This window comes from Malurus melanocephalus, unplaced genomic scaffold (genome assembly GCF_030028575.1).
Source record: "Malurus melanocephalus ecotype Western Australia unplaced genomic scaffold, MMel_1.1 scaffold_101, whole genome shotgun sequence".
In the NCBI taxonomy this organism is placed as follows: domain Eukaryota; kingdom Metazoa; phylum Chordata; class Aves; order Passeriformes; family Maluridae; genus Malurus; species Malurus melanocephalus.
In genome coordinates, this window is record NW_026623333.1 from 1295417 (window position 1) to 1317890 (window position 22474).

At 38.7% G+C, this 22474-nt stretch overlaps 2 protein-coding genes across 3 annotated transcripts in view; one reads left to right on the top strand and one right to left on the bottom strand.

The window, feature by feature from the left end:
• Positions 1-1362: 1362 nt before the first annotated feature.
• Positions 1363-8490, bottom strand: NDUFAF5 (NADH:ubiquinone oxidoreductase complex assembly factor 5). Of its 2 annotated transcripts, XM_057369012.1 has the most exons (10): positions 8260-8490; positions 7674-7714; positions 7433-7496; positions 6538-6641; positions 6013-6052; positions 4143-4340; positions 3484-3544; positions 2165-2248; positions 1716-1798; positions 1363-1588 (listed from the first exon to the last, which is right to left on the bottom strand). In XM_057369012.1, exons 1-10 carry the CDS (start codon positions 8479-8481, stop codon positions 1502-1504), a joined length of 984 nt encoding a protein of 327 aa, XP_057224995.1. In that variant the 5' UTR covers positions 8482-8490; the 3' UTR covers positions 1363-1501. The 2 variants fall into 2 exon arrangements, with proteins under 2 accessions (XP_057224995.1, XP_057224996.1); XM_057369013.1 differs by lacking the exons at positions 1363-1588; positions 1716-1798 and adding an exon at positions 6743-6790 and having other exon boundaries at positions 2203-2265.
• A 98-nt stretch (positions 8491-8588) lies between these two features.
• The window catches only part of ESF1 (ESF1 nucleolar pre-rRNA processing protein homolog), a 30232-nt gene continuing 16346 nt past the window's right edge, over positions 8589-22474 (top strand). The window contains exons 1-8 of the mRNA XM_057369014.1: positions 8589-8664; positions 10239-10932; positions 11675-12003; positions 12758-12871; positions 13586-13686; positions 14785-14937; positions 16354-16468; positions 17458-17596. Of these exons, the coding sequence (XP_057224997.1) occupies positions 10239-10932; positions 11675-12003; positions 12758-12871; positions 13586-13686; positions 14785-14937; positions 16354-16468; positions 17458-17596 (1645 nt within the window). The 5' untranslated portion in view covers positions 8589-8664. The remainder of the gene's footprint in view (positions 8665-10238; positions 10933-11674; positions 12004-12757; positions 12872-13585; positions 13687-14784; positions 14938-16353; positions 16469-17457; positions 17597-22474) is intronic.

Sequence of the window (22474 nt, forward strand, 5' to 3'; positions counted from 1 at the left end):
AATTAACATTTACCCAGCACATTTCACCTCCTCATTCCCTTAACATGTCTGAGTCACAGCCACCAGCTCAAGTGACTGGAAATTAACCTACTAAAGCAATGATTTATACAGTTTCATTAATTTGACACATAACTTCACAGAAACATACATCTGGGAAACCAGAGATTCCTCCAGAAACAAAGGAATTCTACCAGAGAAGAGCTGTAGAGACGGTGTATCTTGTATTGAGTTCACTGATGTAATGTTCTTTAAAAAGCCTTTCACAGAACCTCTTGTTTAGAGGGCTTTAAAGGTTATCAGACCACTTCGAGTCTCTTCCTCTTTTTTCCAGGAGCACTACTATTCTTTTCTAAGAAAAGGAAACATGAACTCATTCCCTAAACCAATTATAGTTTAGGCTTGTTAGCAAAACCAGGACAGAATATTTCTGYCCTTCTTCTCATGACCCTTTTGACTTCTCTGCCCATTTCTTATTCAAAGTCAAAGCTGGGTAGATAAAATAACCTCCCAATCAGGACCTTACTGATGGGAAGGCTTCTCCCTACCTGGCCTATAGGGTTTGTGCCACACACAAGTTCTGTCAAACTCCACCTGCTGGATAATCTTAAAAAAGCCTAGAAAAAACACTTTAAAAGGCTTTTGTTCCACCAGTATTGATATRCAACTCAGACACTATGAAAAAACTTCTTGAACTGTATATTTTGTTATTTGTCATCCTTTTTGTTTCTCCCCATCTCCATGAATGCTACAATCAAGCAGAATCTCTGGGCAGATATTTTTTTCTAAATTTCTCATATTACTRGTGATACTTGTAAATAATATCAATTTCTGGTAATGCAGTTATAGACAGAAAAAGTCATAGCTCCATGGCACATCTAAGGAGAAAATTACACTTCTTGCTTTTTAGCCTCTGACATAGAAAAGTGGCAAATAACATGKAAATGTAATTTAGAACTAATATGTAGATAAAAGTATCACTTCATTATTCAAATCTCAAAYAKTACTTGCAGTAACATTTTACCCATWCCTTCCAACCTATAAAAACCTATATARTTTCTATCTTTGTATTTGCTGGTAGTTTCTCTTATAGGATKTCTCATAAATATACCTGCCACCATTCTTTACTTTTATAACCACTATTCTTTATTATGATCTACTGTCCTTGAGAAGTAATTCAAAAATACACTCAAGACATAAACCATACCTGGAGCAGCCTGTGATACCGAAATGCTGGAACACGCATTACTTTTGAAAATAGTAATTTAACCAAAGGTTAAGTTACTCTCTCAAAGACTTGAGAGAGTGAACTAATCAAATATTTATCTAGAAACAAAAAGTTAACACCATTTCACAGAGCTGATGCCGTGGCACAGTAAAAAAAATTCCTACTGCRTGTACTTTATTATAATTTCAGGATGTCATCACTAAATAAGCACAAGTGAAGACTGTCTGCAATTAAAAGTTTTACAGACGTTTCAAGACCATCATTATTTCTGGTGAACTATTTTTTTCCTTTTTTAAGAAGTCCTTCTATTTTTGCCAGATCTCCAAATGAAACTGTTGCAGAACCTCTCTGGGCTGGTTTTGCCTAAGGAAAAAAAAAAGAAAATAATACATATAGGGCTAACTTTAAAGTAAGATATTTTGTTAAAAGCTTTTAAAACATCACTTATTTAAAAAGTACCTTCAAAAAGAAAACAACAGCTTCACATTACCTGTGATTCATGGTATTTCCAGCCAATCATGTAGTAGATCTGAAAGGTGGCAGGTACTGARCCATCGCTGTTCCCGTACATTTCTGTGAGGGCAGGAAGGGAGAGAGAAAAGGTACAGGCAGTCAGTTCTACGAAACACTCAGTTCTCAGAACATCAGAACTAAGTGTGACATATTCATCATAATGACGCCTGGTGAAAGATTTGGGACAATAAAAATATCTCATACCGGTGCATCAATATAGCTCAAATCCTGGCATTATAATTAAGGTTAAAAATAGCCTATGATAATGGTATTTTATTCTATTCCGAAGTGTTTGGAGTTTTTGGTTTTGCTTTGCTTCAGTTTCTGGGGTTTTTTTTTTTTTTTACACAAAGGTCATAGAAAAAGATACAGAAAGAATATTCTTAAAGTCATTTCAGATTAACTCATTACCTCTCAAATACTGACCTTGGTATATTGCAGCAGCTGCCAGCATTGTCTCCCTGTGYAGCAGAGGTTTTCTATTCCAAGAGCAATTACTCTCCCCCATACCTAAAAATATGTTTTAGCTTTAAGAAAGAGAAGATATAGCACATGGCATGAGTTAAGTGTCATGCACTAAGGACAGATTCTTACTAAACCAAAGTGCAGAATCCTCTGCACTTCACTGTAAGAGAGAACACAGCACGAATCATTAGGTCAGTTTCTTATGTGTAAGAATCCAAAACTTTTAATTCCTMTGCTTTGCAATTWACAGTTTGCTTTGCTAGRAATMATTTCAAATTATTAMTTCTTCAGCCTGAGTCTTCAAGCATTTAGGCTTTTAAGTATAACAATTTAAAGAATGAGTACAAAGGGTTATTCAGACACATTACCATAATTTTTAACAGATAATCATTAAAATTACTATCCCAAGAGATTTAAAATACAAAATAAAATAACCACAGTTCTAATCTCTTTAATCACTTACTGCATCTGAAYGTTTCTGCTGAGAATAAAAGTTGCCTTTCCATTAAGGAATTACTCCAAACAGCAATCGATCCCATTAAGAAATGCCCTGAGTTGCTGTCAGTAACAACAGATTGCACGTGAATGACTGCTTTACAACCCAACACAAATGCAATCAGAATATTAACAAAATTGTTACTCAGTCATTTACTATTCCTCAGCAGACTCCAAACTAAGGATATACTTATTCTCATTCCAAAGCAGTTTGCTGAATGCCCTGGTAATTAGAAAGGCTCACAGAAAAAGTCAATGTGTGGGATACAAGCTTTTGTCTCCCTTTAAGCGCCTCTCTGCACCTAACACTGAACAGGCTCACACAGAATAGGAACCCCAGGGAAGCAGACCATTCACAGCAGACCACAAAGTAGCAAATCTTTGACTTGTGCCTCCCAACACATATCTCCTGACAAGYATTATCTCCTGACTCATTARATAGCAGGAAAAAGATGTTTCTCCYATTGCRATAAAATCTATTCGCATWTTTTTRAGAMGGAAATTTTTTGTGAAGRTGGTSAAAGACTGGCTCAGATTGCTCAGAGAGGTGGTGGATGCCCCACASCAGAAAACATTCAAGACCAGGTCAGATGGAGSTCTGAGCAACCTGATCTAGTTCAAGATGTCCCTACTCACTGCAGGGGAGTTGAACTAGATGGCCTTTAAACGTTCTTTCCAACCCACATGATTCTATGATTTGAAGTTAAAAAACACACAGTAAAACTCTTCTGTGTCTGCACCGCTGATATAGAAAACATTTATGTTTCCACAAAGAATATACTTGCCTTGCAAGTCTTCCATAACCTCAAACAACCCTGGGTAGTTGACTTGGATTTCATCAGTATCCTAAAAGAATTGAGAAGCTCAGTTTTAGAACACATCAAGCTAAAACAATAGGATTATGTCAACCTTCAGTTTGTTGTACTAACAAACTATTCCCTGCCCATGGCAGGAGAATTGGAACTAGATGATTTTACAGTCCCTTTACTAAAATTTTATGATTCTATCCACCTGCCTCTTCTGCTCAAATCATTAATTTCTAAGAAGAATGTACTGTTTCAACATTTTTTAAAAGTTTTGCTTAGTACCCCAAATGCAATGAAATTTTAATCTAAATGGCATTATTTTCTTCCTGGGTTTAGAAGAAAGAGTGAGTGTCTAAAGTTTTTTCATGCAGGTCTAATGTTCTCTGACATTTCTCCAAGAAGACCATCCAAATTCTACTGGGCCAGGGKCCAAAGATACACTTCAGTTGGTTCCATTAATCACCACAAAGCCAGAACCAGTGGCAGTCCAAGCTATTTCAGCAGCCTGTTCAGTGAGGTACACCACAGGCAGAARGAAGCAGTATGTTTTTAATACATTAGTAAAGAGTGATTTTTATATTCCAGCAGCTCTGACATTCTGGATTGTTCTGCCTGATTGCTCTCCTATTTATAATTACCACAGTCAGGGTGTTAAAGCCAGCCCTGGAGAGCAGATGTCCCAAATCRGCGACGGCAGTGAAGGGTGACACGTGAGGAGAGAAGCCCCCTTCCCTCTCCAGCTCCGCCAGCTGGAGAGAGCAGCGCAGCTCGTACAGAGTGTCCCCCCCAAACATGGCTCCAACAAACACTCCATCYGGCTTCAGAACCTGGTGGATCTACGACACAGAAACACACAGTTCATAGGGGTTTTATGTTAGGCCTGCATAACCAAGTGGTTCTTAGATGTTTTTTTCTTAATGAACTCAAAAGCAATCATTATGAGAGCTGTAACAGACTTTTAATATTGACTGCATTCTGCACAGCAAGCTGTGTCACAGCTTCTGGTAGCACTGCAAACAATTTCTATTTTTAAGAAAGAGTGAATCCTCAGAAAACACACTTAGAGTCAGGAAATACAGAACAAACTGTGGAAATTTAGGGTAAAACTATTTTCAGCAGAATACTCCTAAAACAATATTCTCAATTAATTTATTTCTATAAATAGGGTAGATTAAGATAARTATGCTGCTTACTTTTATTTTCTGGAGAGCAGCAGAAGCACTTTTTAATATCTTGATTTAAGAGAAATGGAGGCCTGAGGTTCCAGTAGTGATCTCTGTACTTCTGAGACAATAGAGTAATGCAATTTTCATTATGTCTACCATTACTTATTATTAACTTGCCAGAATAGCAATATCATAACTCAAACACCAAGGCTGACAAGCTGCTTTCTTGTCTCCTAAGTCCTAGCCTCCTTCCTAGTSAGAAGGCAAATAAATTCATGTTTTCTTTTTAACTTGGAAATGATCTCTGGTTTAGGCATCCAGAAGAGCCTGATTACATAATCAGGCTAACAAGACAGCAAAAGCTTATAACACTTTTGAAACACAAAAATTTTCAAAGTTTTTAACTGAAGTATTAATCAAGCTACCATTCTTCTGCTAGTACAAAAAGCCTTTAATCAAAACATGACACAGTTAAAGGCAGTTTCCATGAGTTAAAGACAGTGGTACCAACMCAAGGAATTACAAAAGCTGGGCAAGAAAYTCAGKTCCCTCCCCATTGTGAGACAGTGTYAGTTATATCAACTGTGGGATAAATTATCTGACACTCTACAGAACACTTAAATTCAAGTGAAAACTGTATATTTCTTTCCAAGTATTTTTTATAARTACTGAAGGCATTTCAAGTGGTTTTTATTATTTTGGTAACAGTAGGTAGTCCTATTCCTACCAATACATGATAGAACTACACTGCAGTGACTGATCACTTTGAAATAAATTAAAAAAATAACACGCTGGTTAAAGTGTTCCTTGTTCTTGCTCCATGTTTTTGATTTGACTACAGTTTACACCTGCAAGAAAGAGCTGAACTAATGCAAAATAACCAACACTGGAAAAAAAAAATTCTGTCCACCACAAGTATTTGCATATCTTCAAAAAAAAAAAAAAGTCTTGATGAAAGCTGCATTTCAAAATAAACAGCTGAGACATAAAAATAACTCAAGCTCCATAAAGCAATTCTGGAGAAGTGCAGTATTGTACTACAAGTAGTAAGAGCTAACAATAAAAATCAACAGCATTGCCTCAGGTGACAATAGTCACTATGACCTCAGCGGGGAGAATACAATRTATTATACAAACATGCTGTTTCACTTATTTATTCTAAACTGATTTGAGGGAGCAAATTAGTAGCAATATCAACTGATTAAAAAGTACTGCAAAAATACTTGTGWGCAATGTGAGTTATTTCTGTGCCTCTTATTTAAAGAAGACCTGGAAATACAGAGTGCCCTCAATGCAAGTCATGGCAAGTGCTGACTTACCGTATTAAAAACCAATTTCTTACCTCTCTAAAAGCTTTAGGAAGGTCATTCACCCAATGTAAACTGAAATACAGAARTGTATATTTTATAATCTCATATTAAATCAAATTTAATGAATGCAGGTAACTATTTAATTAACTAAGTACATTTTGGGAGCCAAAGCCACCAACTGGTTTCTCAAGCCACAACTGTGCTGAAATACCAGCTTAAAAGTGATACTATGACATCCATACACATAGCGCTTTATTTTTTTCTTTCTTGCTTTGCTAATTTGAGAAAATGCAAGTCCTGGAGMCTGGTTTGTCAAAATGCAGGAAAAAGAGAAGCTACAAGTGTTTTGAAGGAAAATAAACAAAATGGAAAGAATCACCAGGACAGCAGTTTTTCCTAATACATAGGAAAAACATATGCATCATATTAACTATACAAGTACACTTCTTACTGCTTTAATTGGACTAGTAATCTTCGTTGCATTTATTTTCTTAAAGCTCTCTTAAAAGAATATTGTGAACAACTTAAAGCAAAATAAGAATTTTTTAAATACATACCTTAAGCTGCTAACAACAAGATCAAAAGTATCTTCTTTGAAAGGAAGGAATTCCTCATCAGCTACAACCCTGACCGTAGGGATTTCAGATTCTGTAGYGTTTTTCTAATGTTGGATTAGAAGAAAAATAACTTATCAGAAACTCACTTCTTTTGCTTTCCTGTATTAAAGAATTGAATCACTTTAGCATTCAAAAAGCTACTTACTAAAGCATTCTCTGCGATATCAACCTGAACAAGTTTTCCAACTGTTTCCTGAAATAAAATTTTAAAAATTCTWTTTGTAAATAGACATAAGAAATTTTTTTGGCACTTGCACCTATTTATAACAAGTTAGAAAGAGTCTTTTCAACTCTTGATGAAARCTTTATATAAAGAAGAAAGCATTTCTTCCCACCCAACATGGTGCCTGCTCCTAGGGAGAATGGCTGAGACAGAAGTACTGACAGAAAACCYGTCCTATAATTTTAGGCATGAGTTTAGTTAAATGTAAACCATAGATTGACAGCCAAGGAAGAACCTTTACTTACAGTGTGGTTCATGAAGAATAAACTGTTAATGGCTTCAAAGTCTCCATAAAACACTTCTCTTTAACAACTAACTGTGACCAATAGATTCACCAAAACACAAGCACATTCCCACTCAAAACTCAAAGTTAACTGTTATAAAACAGATAACTTCCCTTGCACTAACATATGTCAGGTTTTCAGCAGCAATAAATTAAAAATAGCCTGCATGACACACAGCTTTGAACTATAACTACAGGTATGGGGGTAGACAGAAGATTTACCTCATCAAGACTCAGAGGATTGCTTTACGTTGTAAAAGAGCCCTATTTGAAATGCAGGGACACATATGAAGTTCCTTTAAATACTTTTGAGTATGAAGAGCCAGTACCTTGGTTAAGTGCTGAGCTATGAAACCTCTTCCAGAGCCAACATCCAAAGCGAGAGGAAATGTTCTAAAGGATGAGATTGGCAACACAGAGGATAACCAAGTCTTAAGTATTTTTAATTTTAGATTATATTAAGTTTCACCTGCTAAGCTCTAAGGGTTTCATTGAATTCAGCCCATCGAGCATCYTTCTGGGAAAGGCGCTCAGGGATGATGGGACAGTGCAGGACACAGCAGGGCTCACCTGGTGATGTCAAACACCCTGTCCGCGATCCTGCCGCCGACCTGGGGGGAGAGCCGAGGTCAGAATCACAGGATCAATGAGGCTGGAAAAGACTWYTGAGATCATTAAGGCCAATCTATGAGTAAACACCACCTTGTCAACYACAACAYGGCACCGAGTGCCACGTCCAGTCTTTCCTTAAACACCTCCAGRGACTGTRACTCCATCAYCWCCCCRGGCAGCCTAKTCSACTGTCTAATCACCCCTTCTATGAAGAAAYTGYTAATGCCCAACCTAAAYTTCCCCAGGCTCAGCTTGAGACTATGTCCTCTTATTCTGTCGCTGGTTGCCCGAGAGAAGAGACCCACCCTCGCCTGGCTACCACCCTCCGGTCAGGGAACTGTAAAAGCGATAAGGCCACCCCTGAGTCTCCTTTTCTCCAGGCTAAACACCCCCGGCTCCCTCAGATGACTTATGCTCCAGCCCCTTCACCAGCCCCGCTGCCCCTCTGTGCACCCGCTCCAGCTCCTCAATATCCTCCCTGAACTGAGGGGYCCAGAACAGGACACAGCACTCGAGCTGACCCGCCGAGCCCCCGGCCTCACACCTCCTCCCGCAGGTAATCGCACTTGGCGGGCTCGGCCTGCAGCGCCGCCCAATTCTTCTGCTTCCGCTTCAGCCGGCGGTCGAAGGGGTTTAGCGCGCCCGAGCCCGGCGAGCTGCCGGTGGGAGGAGAAGGCGAAGCGGTGGTGGTGGCGGTCCGAGCCGGCAGCGCCCAGAGCCCGCGGCACCATCGCGCCCTCAGCGCCGGACGGGCCAGGCCCCTCATCCGCTCGGCCCTAAGAGCGCCTTTCTGCGCATGAGCCGCGAGGGCTGCGGAGGTGTGTCCCGCCGCGGCCGCCGTAGCGCCGCCGGAAGGGGCGGGGCGGTAGTGGCGGGGCGGTAGTGGCGCGGTGGTGGTGGCGTGCAGCGTGCGGGCAGCGCCGTGAGGGAGCGGCGGGCACCGGGCACGGTCAGTGTGAGGGGGGATTCCTCTGAGCTCCTCCCTGCGGGGATCGACCGAGACGGCGCACCGTGTGCTGCTGGTGGGCACCGGGCTAAGCTCCGCCGCAGGTSCTGGGTGTGGGACTGGTGGGGGTCACGGAGGGATGTGTCTGCAGCCGAGGGGAMTCCGTTATCGTAGAACCACAGAATGGCYTGTGYTGGAAGGGATCTTGAACAYTATCTCGTTCGAAATTCKCTCCCACSGGCAGGAGCGCCTTCCAGCAGACCAGATTGCTCAGGGCTCCATCCAGCCTGGCCTTGAACGCTTCCAKGGWTGAGATACCCACARCTTCTCTGGGCAACCTGTGYCWGKGTCTCACCASCCTCACAGTGAWWTTTTTTTTCCTCATATCTAATCTAAAYCTGCCTTCTGTTAGTTTGRAGCCRTTCTTCTTTTCCTGTCACTCCAGGCCCTTGTAAAAAGTCCCTCTCAGTCCTTCTTGYAGGCTCCCTTCAGGAACTAGAATGCCACAGGTAGGTTTCCTGATGCCTTYTCTTCTCCAAGCTGAACAATTCCAGTTCTCTCAGCCTTTTCTTGTAGATGAGCTCCATCCCTCTGATTATCTTKGTGGTCWCTGAACTTGCTCCAACACCTCCATGCYCTTCCTRTGCTGCRCCCCAGAGCTGGACRCTGCACTTTAGGTGGSCTCTCACCTGAGCAGAGGGGCAGAATCCCCTCCCTCACCTGCTGCCTGTGAAGCTTTGGATGCAGCCCRGGGCACAGAGGGTTTCTGTGCCACCACAGCTGATAAAGCAAGGATTTGTGGCTGAGACAGTGGTAGATACAGGATTATTTGTGACTTGTTGAAAWTTGCTGCTGCAGCAAAGGGTTTCATCAACTAGACATCACCAGCAGAGATAAGTCATTATCCCACTTGGTGCTTGTCAGGTCACAACTGGAATTCTGTGTTCAGATTTGGTCCCTGCCATACAAAAAAGATGTGGCCAGACTGGAGAGGGTCAGAGAAGGGCCACAAGGATGACCAAAGGACTGGGAAGCTGCCATGTGAGGAAAGGCTGAGAGAGCTGGATTTGTTTTTATCTTGAGGATAGAAGACTCAGTGGAGACATTATTGCCACAAAACAGCATTTGAAAAGTGGTTGCAGAGAACATGGAGACTCTATTTTTACATGGGATCACAATCAAAAGACAAAGGGTAATAAATACAAGTTATTCCTGGGAGATTCTGTGTAGACACAAGAGGAAAATTTTCCTCAATGAGAACGTTCAGCCATTGGAATGATCTCACCCGGGAAGAGGTGGGTTCCTGCTTACAAGATTTGGCCAATGGAGTGCTGGRCCATCTTCCATATACCATGCTTTTGCTACGAAGTGTTGGGCCAGGTCATCCTTGAGGTCCCTTCCAACCAGGTGGCCTGTGATGCTGTGGAATTGCTATATGTGCTTTTGGAAAGAATTTTTTAAGGACAGGTTAAAAATCCTACTTTATTTAATCCTTGCTTTTTCAGTTACATATCTAAACCTGGGTTAATTGGTTGAGGTTTTTTTAGCAGAAATGTCTGGGTTTTTCCATATTGTAGATGTCCAAGTCTTCAACRGCACCAAAAATGTCATCCCAAGAGGAAATCCTGAGCGATGGCCGGTTCAGCTGCATCGCAAGGGATCCCAGGTTTTGGGAGATGCCTGAAAAGGAACGTAAAGTCAAGATTGACAAGCGATTCCGAGCGATGTTTCATGACAAGAAATTCAAGCTGAGATACACAGTGGATAAAAGAGGTCGCCCTGTTAACTATACCTCCACAGAGAACCTCAAGAAGTTTTATGCYTTGTCAGAATCTGACTCTGATCTTTCAGAAAGTGACAGTAAAGAACTCACTGTAAAGAAAAAAAAGAAAAAGAAAGTTAAAGGCAAAGGAGAAGCAGATTCTGTAAAGACCGTTGCAGGTGGCCTTCCAAAGGAGGAGAGCAAAAAAAATAAGCAAGGAGTGGACCAAACATGTGAAGCGGTGACRAAACTAAATGACCTTAAAAAAGGACAAAAGAGTAAATCTAAGTTCAGCATGAAAGAGGACTCACAGAAAACTGCTGTAGAAGTTGATCACTCTCAGGGAACGAAGGGCCTTTTACCCAAAGGGGAAAACAAGGAAGAAGTTGTGTCAGGGGAAAGTTCCATTTCAATTCAAAGCAAGGAAAAGACTTCACAAGTAAATGGTGCTAAGTCAGTCAAAGCTCCCAGGAGGGACCACTCCCTAGGAGGGAAAATAAAAGAATCAGGTGAGTTGTTCAAATAAGAATTCATTTGTGTTTATTTCAATGTTGTTTCTTTTGGTTTGTCCATGGAAAATATTTTGCAAGATTACTTATAAAATAGCTGACTGACTCAGATTCAGTGCTGCTGAAGGATTGGAGTTGGTCAGCTCTGTATAGAATCAGTTGTCATTCTTCAGTGAGATTATGAACATCCCTGTTCAGCCTTTAATTGTTGGAGCTGAAATCGTTGGTTAGTTAGGAAACTAAAATTTATAACAGCATATACACTGCTTTACTATCAAACTGAATGGCAAAAGCAGATATATGAGCTGATACCATGAGGGCACATCACAGCTTGTGGACTGAAGGTGTAAAGGTGGCAGCATTGAGCCATTAATATTAGAGGGGATTAGAGAGAACAGTAGCTTGAAAAACTTTGCTTATATTGCTTRTGCATGTGTATAGTCTCCATTATTAAAATTGTTTTCTTCCTATTGGTTCTGTGATATAAATAAAATAGCAGAATATTCATTGCAGTTAAGATTGATCAATTCTAGGCCTAAAGAATGCTTAAATTAGATTAGACCAGACTAGACAAACAAAAGAGGCAACACTGATATTTTCTGTTACTTTTTCCTGCACTGTTACACTTTTCAGGAATTCTGTAAAAGGGTATGAAAGAAACCTGAAGTTTTYGTTTTTGTAAAGGGTCATGTGTAATGGCAATGTAAAAAATGACATCTAATGTTTTTCTTTCTGTGCTCAGACATCTCTGATCAAAGTGTAAAAAGTAAAAGCCAATTAGAGGAAGAAACTTCTGCAAGTGAGGAGGCRGAATCAGAAGAGGAATCAGACAATGGTGAAGAAACAGGTGAGGAAGAGGAGCCAGAAGACGATGGGGAAATGATGGGTGAAGATGACAGTGATTCAGAAGATGATGAAGAAAGTGACAGTGGGCCTGATCTAGCCAGAGGCATAGGGAACATTGAAACSAGCTCAGATGATGATGAGGATTTAAACGAGCTGTTTCCAAAGGAGCCAGAGATCGAGCATTCATGGCGTGAGCTGGATAAAGATGCCCCTCGTGGAGATGAGGTAACAGTATTTTGCATATTTTCACATTAGAGAAAAGTTGCTACATGACAAACTCAGAAATCGTGTGAATTCACTATAGAACATTGGTGGAAAATTTTGTGGAAGTGTTTTTCATAAAGTTTCTTCAGCCTTTTAGTGACAGAATGGATGTGATGATGAAAGTGTCTGACAATGAGAGAGTTGCAGTTTTCACTGGATTCACTCCTCTTCCCCCTAAGCAGATTTACCTATACCAATAGATCAGTTGTCTACAAGTGAAAGGGCAAACAAAATTGAGCCTTTCAGAAATTCCAGAATTTAAATAGTACTGCTATTGTTCGCTACTGATTTTTTTTTACTTTTTAAAAGTTTAATTACTTAATTTGTGCTTTAAGAAATTAAGGCATTATTAGACAATGAAATAGGACTTTACTACTAACACAATCGGTGTATAAGAAATCCCAGTACTCTGGTRCTGTCACACAGAGTGATAGTAGTCGTTACTGTGATTAACAGTGTTTGATGATAACAAAATCCTAAGTGAGGATGTTGTCACTGCAGTTTAAATCTGTGACTGGTGTGGTCCATTCTGTGGTGCATCACTATTTTTGTCCTTTTCATGTGCTCAGTAATTGCTGCTTCTGAGCTTTGCTGGTTCAACTGATTAAAAAGTCATGAGGACAATGACACTTTTATTTTCTAGAGAACTGTGTATTCCCCACAACAGTCAAGAATTAAACCTATGAACTTTTTGTTTTTTGGTTTTTTTTTTCAGATTACAAGCAGATTGGCAGTTTGTAATATGGAYTGGGATAGGTTGAAGGCTAAGGATTTGCTGGCTCTGTTTAATTCTTTCACACCCAAAGGTGGAACAGTGTTTTCTGTTAAGGTAAGACCTGATTTGTGAAGGGAGTACAAACTTTTTGTGGTGGAAAAAAATTGACAACAGAAAAAGAAGCAAGATAGTTCTGTTGCCAACCAAAAGAGATATTAAATTGCTAAAAGAGAAACTGTGTTGCAATTTAACTTTCTATGTTAGAAACTTGCTGTTTTTCAGTAAGGGCATGTATTTGACTTCTCACGTTTATGAGGCTGGCCCTCAGCGCTGGTTTTCTGACACTGATAGTGAAGTTCTCTGTTCTAGTAGGAGGAGACTATTTCCTAGATTAGTTTGATTTTCAGTGGTCTTTGTGACAGATAACCCAACCTTAGACCTATTTCTAAATGCATTTCAACCCCTTTTACCACTKCACAGCACATTTTTCACCACTTTTAAATAAGTTATATTGGTAATTATTAGTGTTTGCCGCAGCTCTCGGAGAAATTTTAATCAGATGCCTTTTTCTGAAAAGTGCTACAGTAGAATGAGCAAAGTCAGGGTTCTTGTTGTTCTTCATCTGTCTCAAAACTCCTAGCAGGCAGTTTGGTTATTCTACTGTCTTTTCCATACATTAAAATTAGCAAAGTATWAAAGTTTATGGAATTGATCCCTTAACTGATTGAAAATAAAAMCTGTAATGTCTAAAAGCCTGAAGAGAKATTTTTTCTTARTGTACATTATGTCACAGTGAAAAAAWTTAGTTTTGTGTTCTTGTACTTGTAGATTTATCCTTCGGAATTTGGAAAAGAGAGATTGAAAGAGGAAGAACAAAAAGGACCTGTGGAACTGTTTGATCTTCCAGAGAATACCACAGAGGATGATGGGTATTAATTTTAATTTTGTCTTCAAATGAAAATATAATATGTTTAATTCTTAAATCTCTATCCACTCCTGTTTCCAGGAGTTCAAATGTGGAAGTCTCCTGTGGACACATCTTTTTTTTTTCATTTTTTTTTCAAGGATTCGTTTACAATGGRGACTGATTCATTATCAGTGCATTTAATAAATGCATTATGATGATGAAACTTGAGAAGATTTGCTTTTTGATGTGAATTCAAAATTTTATGATGTAGCCCACTGGAATAATCAGAGGAACAGATGCATGGGGAGCTTTACACAGCCTTTTTCCTCTGCAAATTGCCATTTGTTCAGTAAACTCYCTTTGGTGCTCACTGTCAAAATTCTTATGTGTGAATCAACAGGGACCTTAACATAGTCCAAGAATTCCCAGATTGAGATTTCTTAAGTGCCACCAGCAGCAGCCCTGGCTTACTAGGCTGAGCTCCTCAGTCCTGCCATTCTCCTGGCTTCTTTAGGCATGGGGTTTTTTTGCCTTTTAAAAATTTTGTTAAAGGTTTTGCTTTGATATTTTTTCAGAATTTCCAGATGTTTGGCAGCCTGACTGGAGCCATATTTRTATAATATGTCCTGCTAGACTGGCCTGTATTTAGGAAATCTGGATGCTTCTAAAATAAGGGCAGATCCCTTTGAAGACTTTCTCTAGTGCATCAGGGGAGTTTAAGATGGATGTTAGAGCACATTTTGAGGTCATCTTCWCTGTGTGCAAGGTGCATTCTGAAGTGTTGGATTTACTGCTCAGCGGGCTTGTAAGAATCTGGAGCAAACAGATTCGAGGTATCCCAGAGGTACCTCAGTGATACCTGTGGGTGTGCCCTTTAGATTCACAGAACCTCATCCCTGTGATCTTTCAGCAGTCATATACAAATTGTACACTTAATAAAACTGCAAATAGTCTTTTAACTTGGGGGAAACAGAACTTTGTGCTGTTTACATCTAATCTTATAAGATATGGGGAGTGTTTGGTTGGTGCATGTTTTTAATGAGTTGAATTAAAATTCTTAGCAAATAAAATGGTGTTGAAGCCAGCTCATGTGACTGTGGTCTTTTCTCCACTTTTGCAGGATTTATAGGGAAAAACTGCGGGAATACCAGTTTAAGCGACTGAAATACTTCTATGCAGTTGTAGAATGTGATTCTCCTGAAACAGCCAATAAAATTTATGAGGAATGTGATGGACTGGAATTTGAAAGTAGCTGTTCTTTCATAGACCTGAGGTAAATCCACTGGTGATATGTTAACATGTTGGGTCAGGGAGGGTGAATTAAAGGCTATTTATAATTGGAGTAAAAACTGTACTGACTTTATTCTGYAACCAGAATGAGAAACGAAGATAAGTTGGGCATCCAGTGAGTTACCAGGTTTTCCTTTGTTTTTTTCTGACCATTTTTATAGTAATATGGGAAGTCTGAGAGGATCTCTGCATAGAGAGATTATTTTCAGAAAAGCCAGATAAAATATTCTAATTATATCTTCAAGCTTTTGGTACAATTAAATTAAATTATAGGATTCAGAAAACAACACACTATTTTTCTTCTTCTCTTCTCTTTCCCCAAGGGTCCAGAAGTAGATCTTTTTCAGGATTCCTTACCACAGGGCAAGATTATTGCTGCTGTTGTCAAGAAGCTGCAATAGATATGTGRGCCCTTGTGAATGAGCTGGATGCTCTAATATTTCAAAAGTTATGTTTGGGGAAGAAAGGATTTTAAATTATGGTTTGCTTTATTGTTCATATTTTCTTTTGTTGCAAAAAACTCTTTGAGTCTGAGYAGGAAAGTTACTAAACCATGAAAAGTTGTGACAGAAGCCCTGTTTTTCTGCTGGGGCCTCTTGGAAGTCAGTGAAAGTTTAAATTTTCTTGCTTTGAATAGTTTTCTAGAGGAACTGAGTTAATTTGCTTTGAACCATTTTGGAAAAGACATCTTTGCCAAGTGAACATGGAACTTTTCATMATTTTGAACACTGATAATGGTTTACAAGAAACACAGCTGTTTGAAATTCTCCAATGATTTTCCTAATCTTCTGCTTCATTAAATTTTAATGTTGAATACTRTTTATCAGATTACATTTGCAATGATTTTTAAAAAATCACAAGTAATTTCTCAGGTAGTATACCGAGGTTTTTGGCTTTTTTAAATGAAGTTCTTCTGTTGTTACCCATGAATTTGGTATTTTTAACCTTTTTTTTCTTTACTAATTATAATTTTCAAGGTGTACCAGGCTTTCCTAAAAGGTGTGGAATTTCATATTTATCTGTTTTCAAATTCTGTCTTATCCACTTTTTTCTTTTTAATTTCTAATAATAAACTTTCAGAAAATGTGATTCTTAAAAAAAAACCAAACCAAAAAATCACCCGTGACCCTGTTTATACCAGACTGAAAATTGAAATACATCCCAAACAGAGTATTGTTATATGCTGAAAACCTGTGGAACAGATCTGCAGAAGCCAGGCAATGAATATTCTGTGTGTGAAGTGCATGTCCATTTCTTTTCTTCCTTTTCAGGCTTACCCACTTTTTATTTTAGCTAATTGTTTCATGCTGATGTACCATACTTAATGAAAGCTTAGACTGTTTATACTGTGCAATTTCCCAATGTATTTGAAGAATARCATGTTTTATTTGCCTTTAAGATTTATTCCAGATAATGTTACATTTGATGATAAGCCAAAAGATGTAGCCTCAGAAGTGAACATAGCTGCTTATAAGCCAAAATACTTCACATCTGCTGCTATGGGAACATCAAAGGTATCTTTACAGTGTTTTTGTAATGTTTTTCTTATTTGTTTAGTTTTGCTGTCAGCTTATGAATGATATATGTACTGAGGAAAAGATTCCTGATTATCTCCACCATTTCAAAATAAGACATCAAACATATTAAAAGATTTAAGCATGTTACGGACCCACAAATTGCAACCCTGGTTTGGATTTTAAAAGATATTGGGCTTCTCTGTTTCAAATTAAGTGCTGGATTTTGGCCTCATTATATCTSTATGACAAGTTGCACACGAAATTACTTTATCATTTACAGTTAAATCTTTTAATTTGCCTAAAATGGATGTTAGTGTATAAATCAGTAAGAGCCTTTTCGGTGGTAGTGCCAGGATTCAACAGTTGCTTCCCTTCCTTGTAGCAACTCATTCCTACTCTGTCCCACTGACAGCCAAAATTTCCATCTGGCCATGAAGTGAACCAGATTGGAAAAGTGATCAGTTGAGAAATGAGTGCTTTCTGCTGGATCATTTTTCCTCAGATCTGTTTCACGTTCTGGTTGTGGGTGGAATTGCRCAAACACTTTCATTGTCCCCATTGCAATCTGTGTGTGATTCCAGCAGTGAATTGCTGCTGGAAGAGGAAAAGAGGGGTTGGTGACTGCTTCAGCACCAGTATCTGCTGCCACAAAGGAAGTTTGGCTTACAGAGGTTTTGTGCTGTGGGACCTGCTGTTACAGAACCATTCAGTGCATGAGAATCTTTTTTCAGTTTTTCTTGTAGCGCAAACTCAATGAAACTGACTGTAGAATAAATTGCAAAATGTTATAATTCAATYTATGTTRCTAAATGGTTATTATAGCAAGTTRTTGTAGGTTATTWTAGCAAGTTATTGTAGAGAGCATTACTAACAGGTTTATACTGTGTCTTAAATGGAAGGTATAAAATAATTTTGCCTAAAATGACAGTGTTACAATGTTTAGTTTTRGTGTTCCAGCTTTTACAACTGGCATTCTTATTTTCAAGGTAGATATCACATGGGATGAGACAGATCACGAACGAGTAACATCACTCAGCAGAACTTTTAACAAAGAGGAGCTTCTTGACATGGATTTTCAAGCATATTTGGCTTCATCAAGTGAAGAAGAGGAGGAAGAGCAGCAAGGTACTTTGGTAATAAATGTGGTACACAGTCATTAGCTGCAGGGTTTTGAACACAAGTTATTTAAATATTTAAATTTCATATCTATAGAAAATGATACCATGATGATATGAATGTCATCTTTTACAAGGACAATATTATATTTGTTGTATAATGACAGAGCACCTGAGCAGAATCACTAAAAGGTTCAGGCTGGAAGGGACCTTAAAGATCATCTAGCTSCAGCACCCTGCCTTGGRCAGGGACACCTTCCACTGGACTGCAGTAGCTGCTTTCTGAATAGGAGCTTGCACCTCTTGAGTGGAAAATAGTTCTTTGTGCTTTTTTATTTTTTCTCCTACCCCCTTTTTTCTTTTTACAGGGTGTCTTGACATCCCTTTGTCAAGGTTGGCAATATCTGCTTTTAATCTGTTCATTTCTGAGATAAATTATAGATCCATTGAATTTGAAGTGTTTCCTTTTCACAGGAAAAGTCCTAGCTTGAAWTGCAAGGGGGTTAATGACTAAATGAACAGGAACATCTTTCAAATGCTTTTTGATTCACATACTTCTAAAGAATATAAAGAGAATTTCATCTAACTTTGTAAGGTACATGAGTCTTCTGCATRTGGTGCACCAGCGTTTAAATTCCTGATTTCAATTGCTTGTTTTCAATCTAAAATTCATCCTGCWCTTAATAATAGATACAGCCTAAATTACAAGACAAATAAAATTTCATTGAGCTTTAATTAGATCTTTCAAAGAGACGTTAAAATTGATTTATACCRCAATAAAGCAGGTTGCTGCAATCAGAGATGAGCTTGGAGCGTGCAAAAGAACATAACAGATTTTTCTGGTTATAGAGTTGGGAAATCTTGTGGCAGAAAAATTAACTTGGCAATATCTTGGCAGGGATAATGGCCATTTGTTTCTCATCTTACATAAAAACTCACCAACTGCACCGTTGTGAGTTTTAGTTTCTCTAGCAATGCATAGTGAAGTCTCTAAAGGGGAGCAGGGATGCAGGGTGGAGCATTTCCATCTTCTATCATGTGCAAGGCTACCATGATGTTAAAGAAGAGCATCTGTGATAGGCTGGTGATGAAAGCAAATATCCATGTGAACAATGCTTCAGAAATTTTAAAGAGTAAAATTCCATTGCTGAGAGGGAAAAAAAAAAGACCTTGAGTCATCTTATCACACTAGTAARTTCTAAACCTGGAAATATCTAGATTCAAATGATGTTTTGAAAAGTAAGTTATTAATAGAGGAATTATGTTGTCATGTCTTTAATGTGTTCCTGACATTTTATCCATTCAGTTATGTGATACAAAACAGGATTCCATCTGTCAGGGTTCCATCCAGCAGAATTATGTGGTGCTATGCACAAATGGGAAAAATCAGTGTCAGCTGCTTGAATGGAAATGTAGGAGTCTGATAAGGAGGGAAAAAATGTCCTGGACTTTCATTCGTACTTTTCAAACTTACTAAAATGTTTTATTTATAAACGGGTTTTTGTTGGCCTGTTTTAATCAGTTTTTTTTTTAATGGAATTTTTCAGCTTAAAATATGTACATCATGAATGTTAGTATTACTRTTAAACAGCAGTTCTGTAACATCAAGGATTTCAGTGACCTGGAGTGTTGGGGTTCATAGCACAAAGTCTCTCCTTTCCATTGCTTCTGAATTTTCTGTTACTTGGGTACCTTTATCCCAGTTAGGAAGTGTTTGTGGCATTCATCAAATCCAGCCCATAACTGCTGTTTTGACAATGAGCACCAGTGACTTAGCRTATGGCATTTTAAATATGCTTTAAATTAAGCTTTATGGGGTTTATGTCTAAGCTTTTAATGTCTTTTTTTTTATCTTTGCAAGAACAACATCTTTTCTGCTGTTCTGCTTTGCACAGCACACAAATACTGAAACAGACTCTRTGATAAAATACTTTTATAGGTGTATTTTTGATTAGCTGGTCTTGATARTAGAATCATGGAATCATAGAATATGCTGAGTTGGAAGTGACTAGTTATTAAATCTTTTTTCAATTCTGAAACCTCTTTTGGTGCAATAACTTGTGGCTACATATATAAATTTAAATGCATGTATAACATTTTATTAGATAACAATAGAGCCTTTTTCTCTTAAAAATGAGCGGTGTCCACATGTGTTTATATTTGCTAGAGTTAATACAGAAGGCTGAGAAATGGAAGGGTACAGAAGCAAAACATGCAATTATTTGTTATWATCTCTGGAAAGAAGCAAGATAGGATTTAGCAGTTTATGAGTTGACCAGGCCTGGGTGGAATTTCATGGGAATTTCAGGATAGAAATACCACAACCTGATCATTTTTTTTCTGYGAAGCATCAGAAATTTGATACAACTGATGCAGGTGTTGGATACTTTTCCAAAGCRTGTTTGTAGGAACTGTTGGTTTGGGTTTGTTTTATAATTAAAGGTGCTTGAAGGTCCAGGAAGGGTCATCTTTGCATTCCTTCTAGGAAATTCATATAAGCTGTTGGAGGTGTCCATAACTTGGAGTTGAAAGAACACATCTTGTGATTTTACAGGCCAGTGAGTCCCAGAAATAACTAGGTTGGAAAAGACCTTGGAGATCAAGTCCAACCTATGACCTARCACCACCTTATCTCTCAGTGAAGAGCTTTTCCTGATGTCTGACCTAAACTTCCCCTGGTTGCAGCTTAAAGCTGTGTCCTCTCGTTGTGGCAGTGGTTGCCTGGAAGCAGAGCCTGACCCCTGCCTGACTGCAGCCYTCTATCCAGGAGTTCTAGGGAGTGATAGTCAGCCCTGAATCTCCTTTTCTCCAGGCCAAACAACCCCAGCTTCCTCAACTCTTTTTCATAGGRCTTGTGGTCCAGACCCTTCACCAGCCTTGTTGYCCTTCTCTGGACATGCTCCAGCATCTCAAAATCCTTYCCAAATTGGGAGGCCCAGAACTGGACACAGCACTCAAGGTGTGGCCTCACCAGTGCTGAGTACAGGGGAAGAATGACTTCCCCAGTCCTGCTGGCCACACTRTTGCTGGCACAGGCCAGGATGCCCCTGGCCTTCTCAGGACAGAYTCTGATTGTCAGAATGTTAACCTTGGCTTAGGTCTGGCTGGCTCTGAGTCCTGGCTCCAGTGATGTCCAGTGATCTCTGCACAGACAGGTGCTTAAAGGCTGCAGCAACAACACTCACCTGGTTTGCAAGGGGAGGTTTAAAATCTGCACCCAGCACACCCCGCGATGGTTAGACTACACAGACCTGAAAGAAAATGCAAAAAACCCACCATAATTTAATGTTTGCCATTCATTTGCTGTTATCTGTCTGCTCACATTCTCTTCTTCCAGTATATTTTGTTCCTGAAAAATACCTTAAAAAAATAAAAGCATCAACTCTGATAGGCTTTGAATAACTCCTTTTTGTATGCTAATTTTTTCCCTTTTTTATTATCATTGGGGTGAGCTAGTGGGATTTGCAAACTTTTTGTTCATGGAGTACTTAGAATATGGGCAAATGAGATTAAACCCCRTTTTCTTTCATTATTTTCTTGCTCAAGACTGAGGTCAACACATTTAATATCACATAATCTAGTTTTTATCATGCTGCAGTACAGTGTGGTAACCTCTAGCTCAGACTTGATTCTTGAACACTGGAGCATGAAGCTTTTTTGTTTTAATTCTGTGGATCTACATGCATTGTAGGTGGTTTGTGTTTTATTTTTTATCTATCTGAATTTGTATACCCTGGATAGAATTGAGACATATAGTGCAATTTTTGTTGTRTGGCCATCAGCATCCAAGTCAGTAGCTGAGTTTTCTGCTTTGCCATTACATCATGGAAAGAAAATTCCCCCTCATCTTTAAAAAAAATTCATCTTTGCAGCAGATCTCTTGTCAGATATTACATCTAGAACTTTTCTACTGTCTTTAGCATCTAAGGCTGAGGTTTTTTACAAAGAGGAATCATCTACTCAGCTACTGCAAGATAATCTTCCTAAACTAAGAACACAATCTCTTCACAGCCCTGTGATTACAAGATCTTAACTAACTCAGCTGCCAATCACCAATTTAATATATATATAGCCTCTATATTTGGTTATATTTTGTATTAATTTCATCTTTCAAAAATAAACATTTATATTTTTCAAAAATAAACATTTATTTCAAAAATAAACATGCCCTCACAAATTGGTGCATTGGAATATCTCTGACCAGCTTCACAATTTGAGCTTTCTTCTTTTCAAACCTTTTAGGAGTCCTATTAATACTTTCTTTAGAAAACAATAAGAATGTACTTGTATTTTATGCTCTAAATTTTATCAGCTTTTTTTTCCTACCCAGGTTGATTGTAGTTCTCGTGCAGTGCAGCTGTTAACGCCCCAGAACTTTTTAGTTTGTGTGTTTTGTTCTAAAAGCCTTTGAACAAGCTGTTGGCAGAAAGCTTTGCTGCCTTARTAACCATCAGAAAGTGGTTCCTGATGTTGTGCAATCCAGTGYGATACTTGAAAGCCACTGACAAGGTTATTTGAACTCTGAACAAACTTTKAGAACATACTCAGCTTACTTTCCTTTCTTGCTGCTGTTGTCAAATGGGCTTTATTTGCCTACAAAATTAAAAGCTCCTACAGTTCTTTTGAAGGTGATGTTGAACACTTGTTTTAAAACTGTTAGTTTTGACAGAAGAAATGCAAGTTTTATGTTAATGAGAAAGAATGACATTATGCATTGCCACTTAGATTTGTCCTAGCAAAAGCAGTGATGAATACAAACTGGTAGCCCTTTGCCTATCCAAGTTTTAGGGATCCTCTTTTAGCTTAAGGATTTCTTCAGTTCCCATCCAGTACAGCTTCTTGTGTCTTGGGACACCAGGAAGAGACAATCAAACGACTTCTTTTTCTG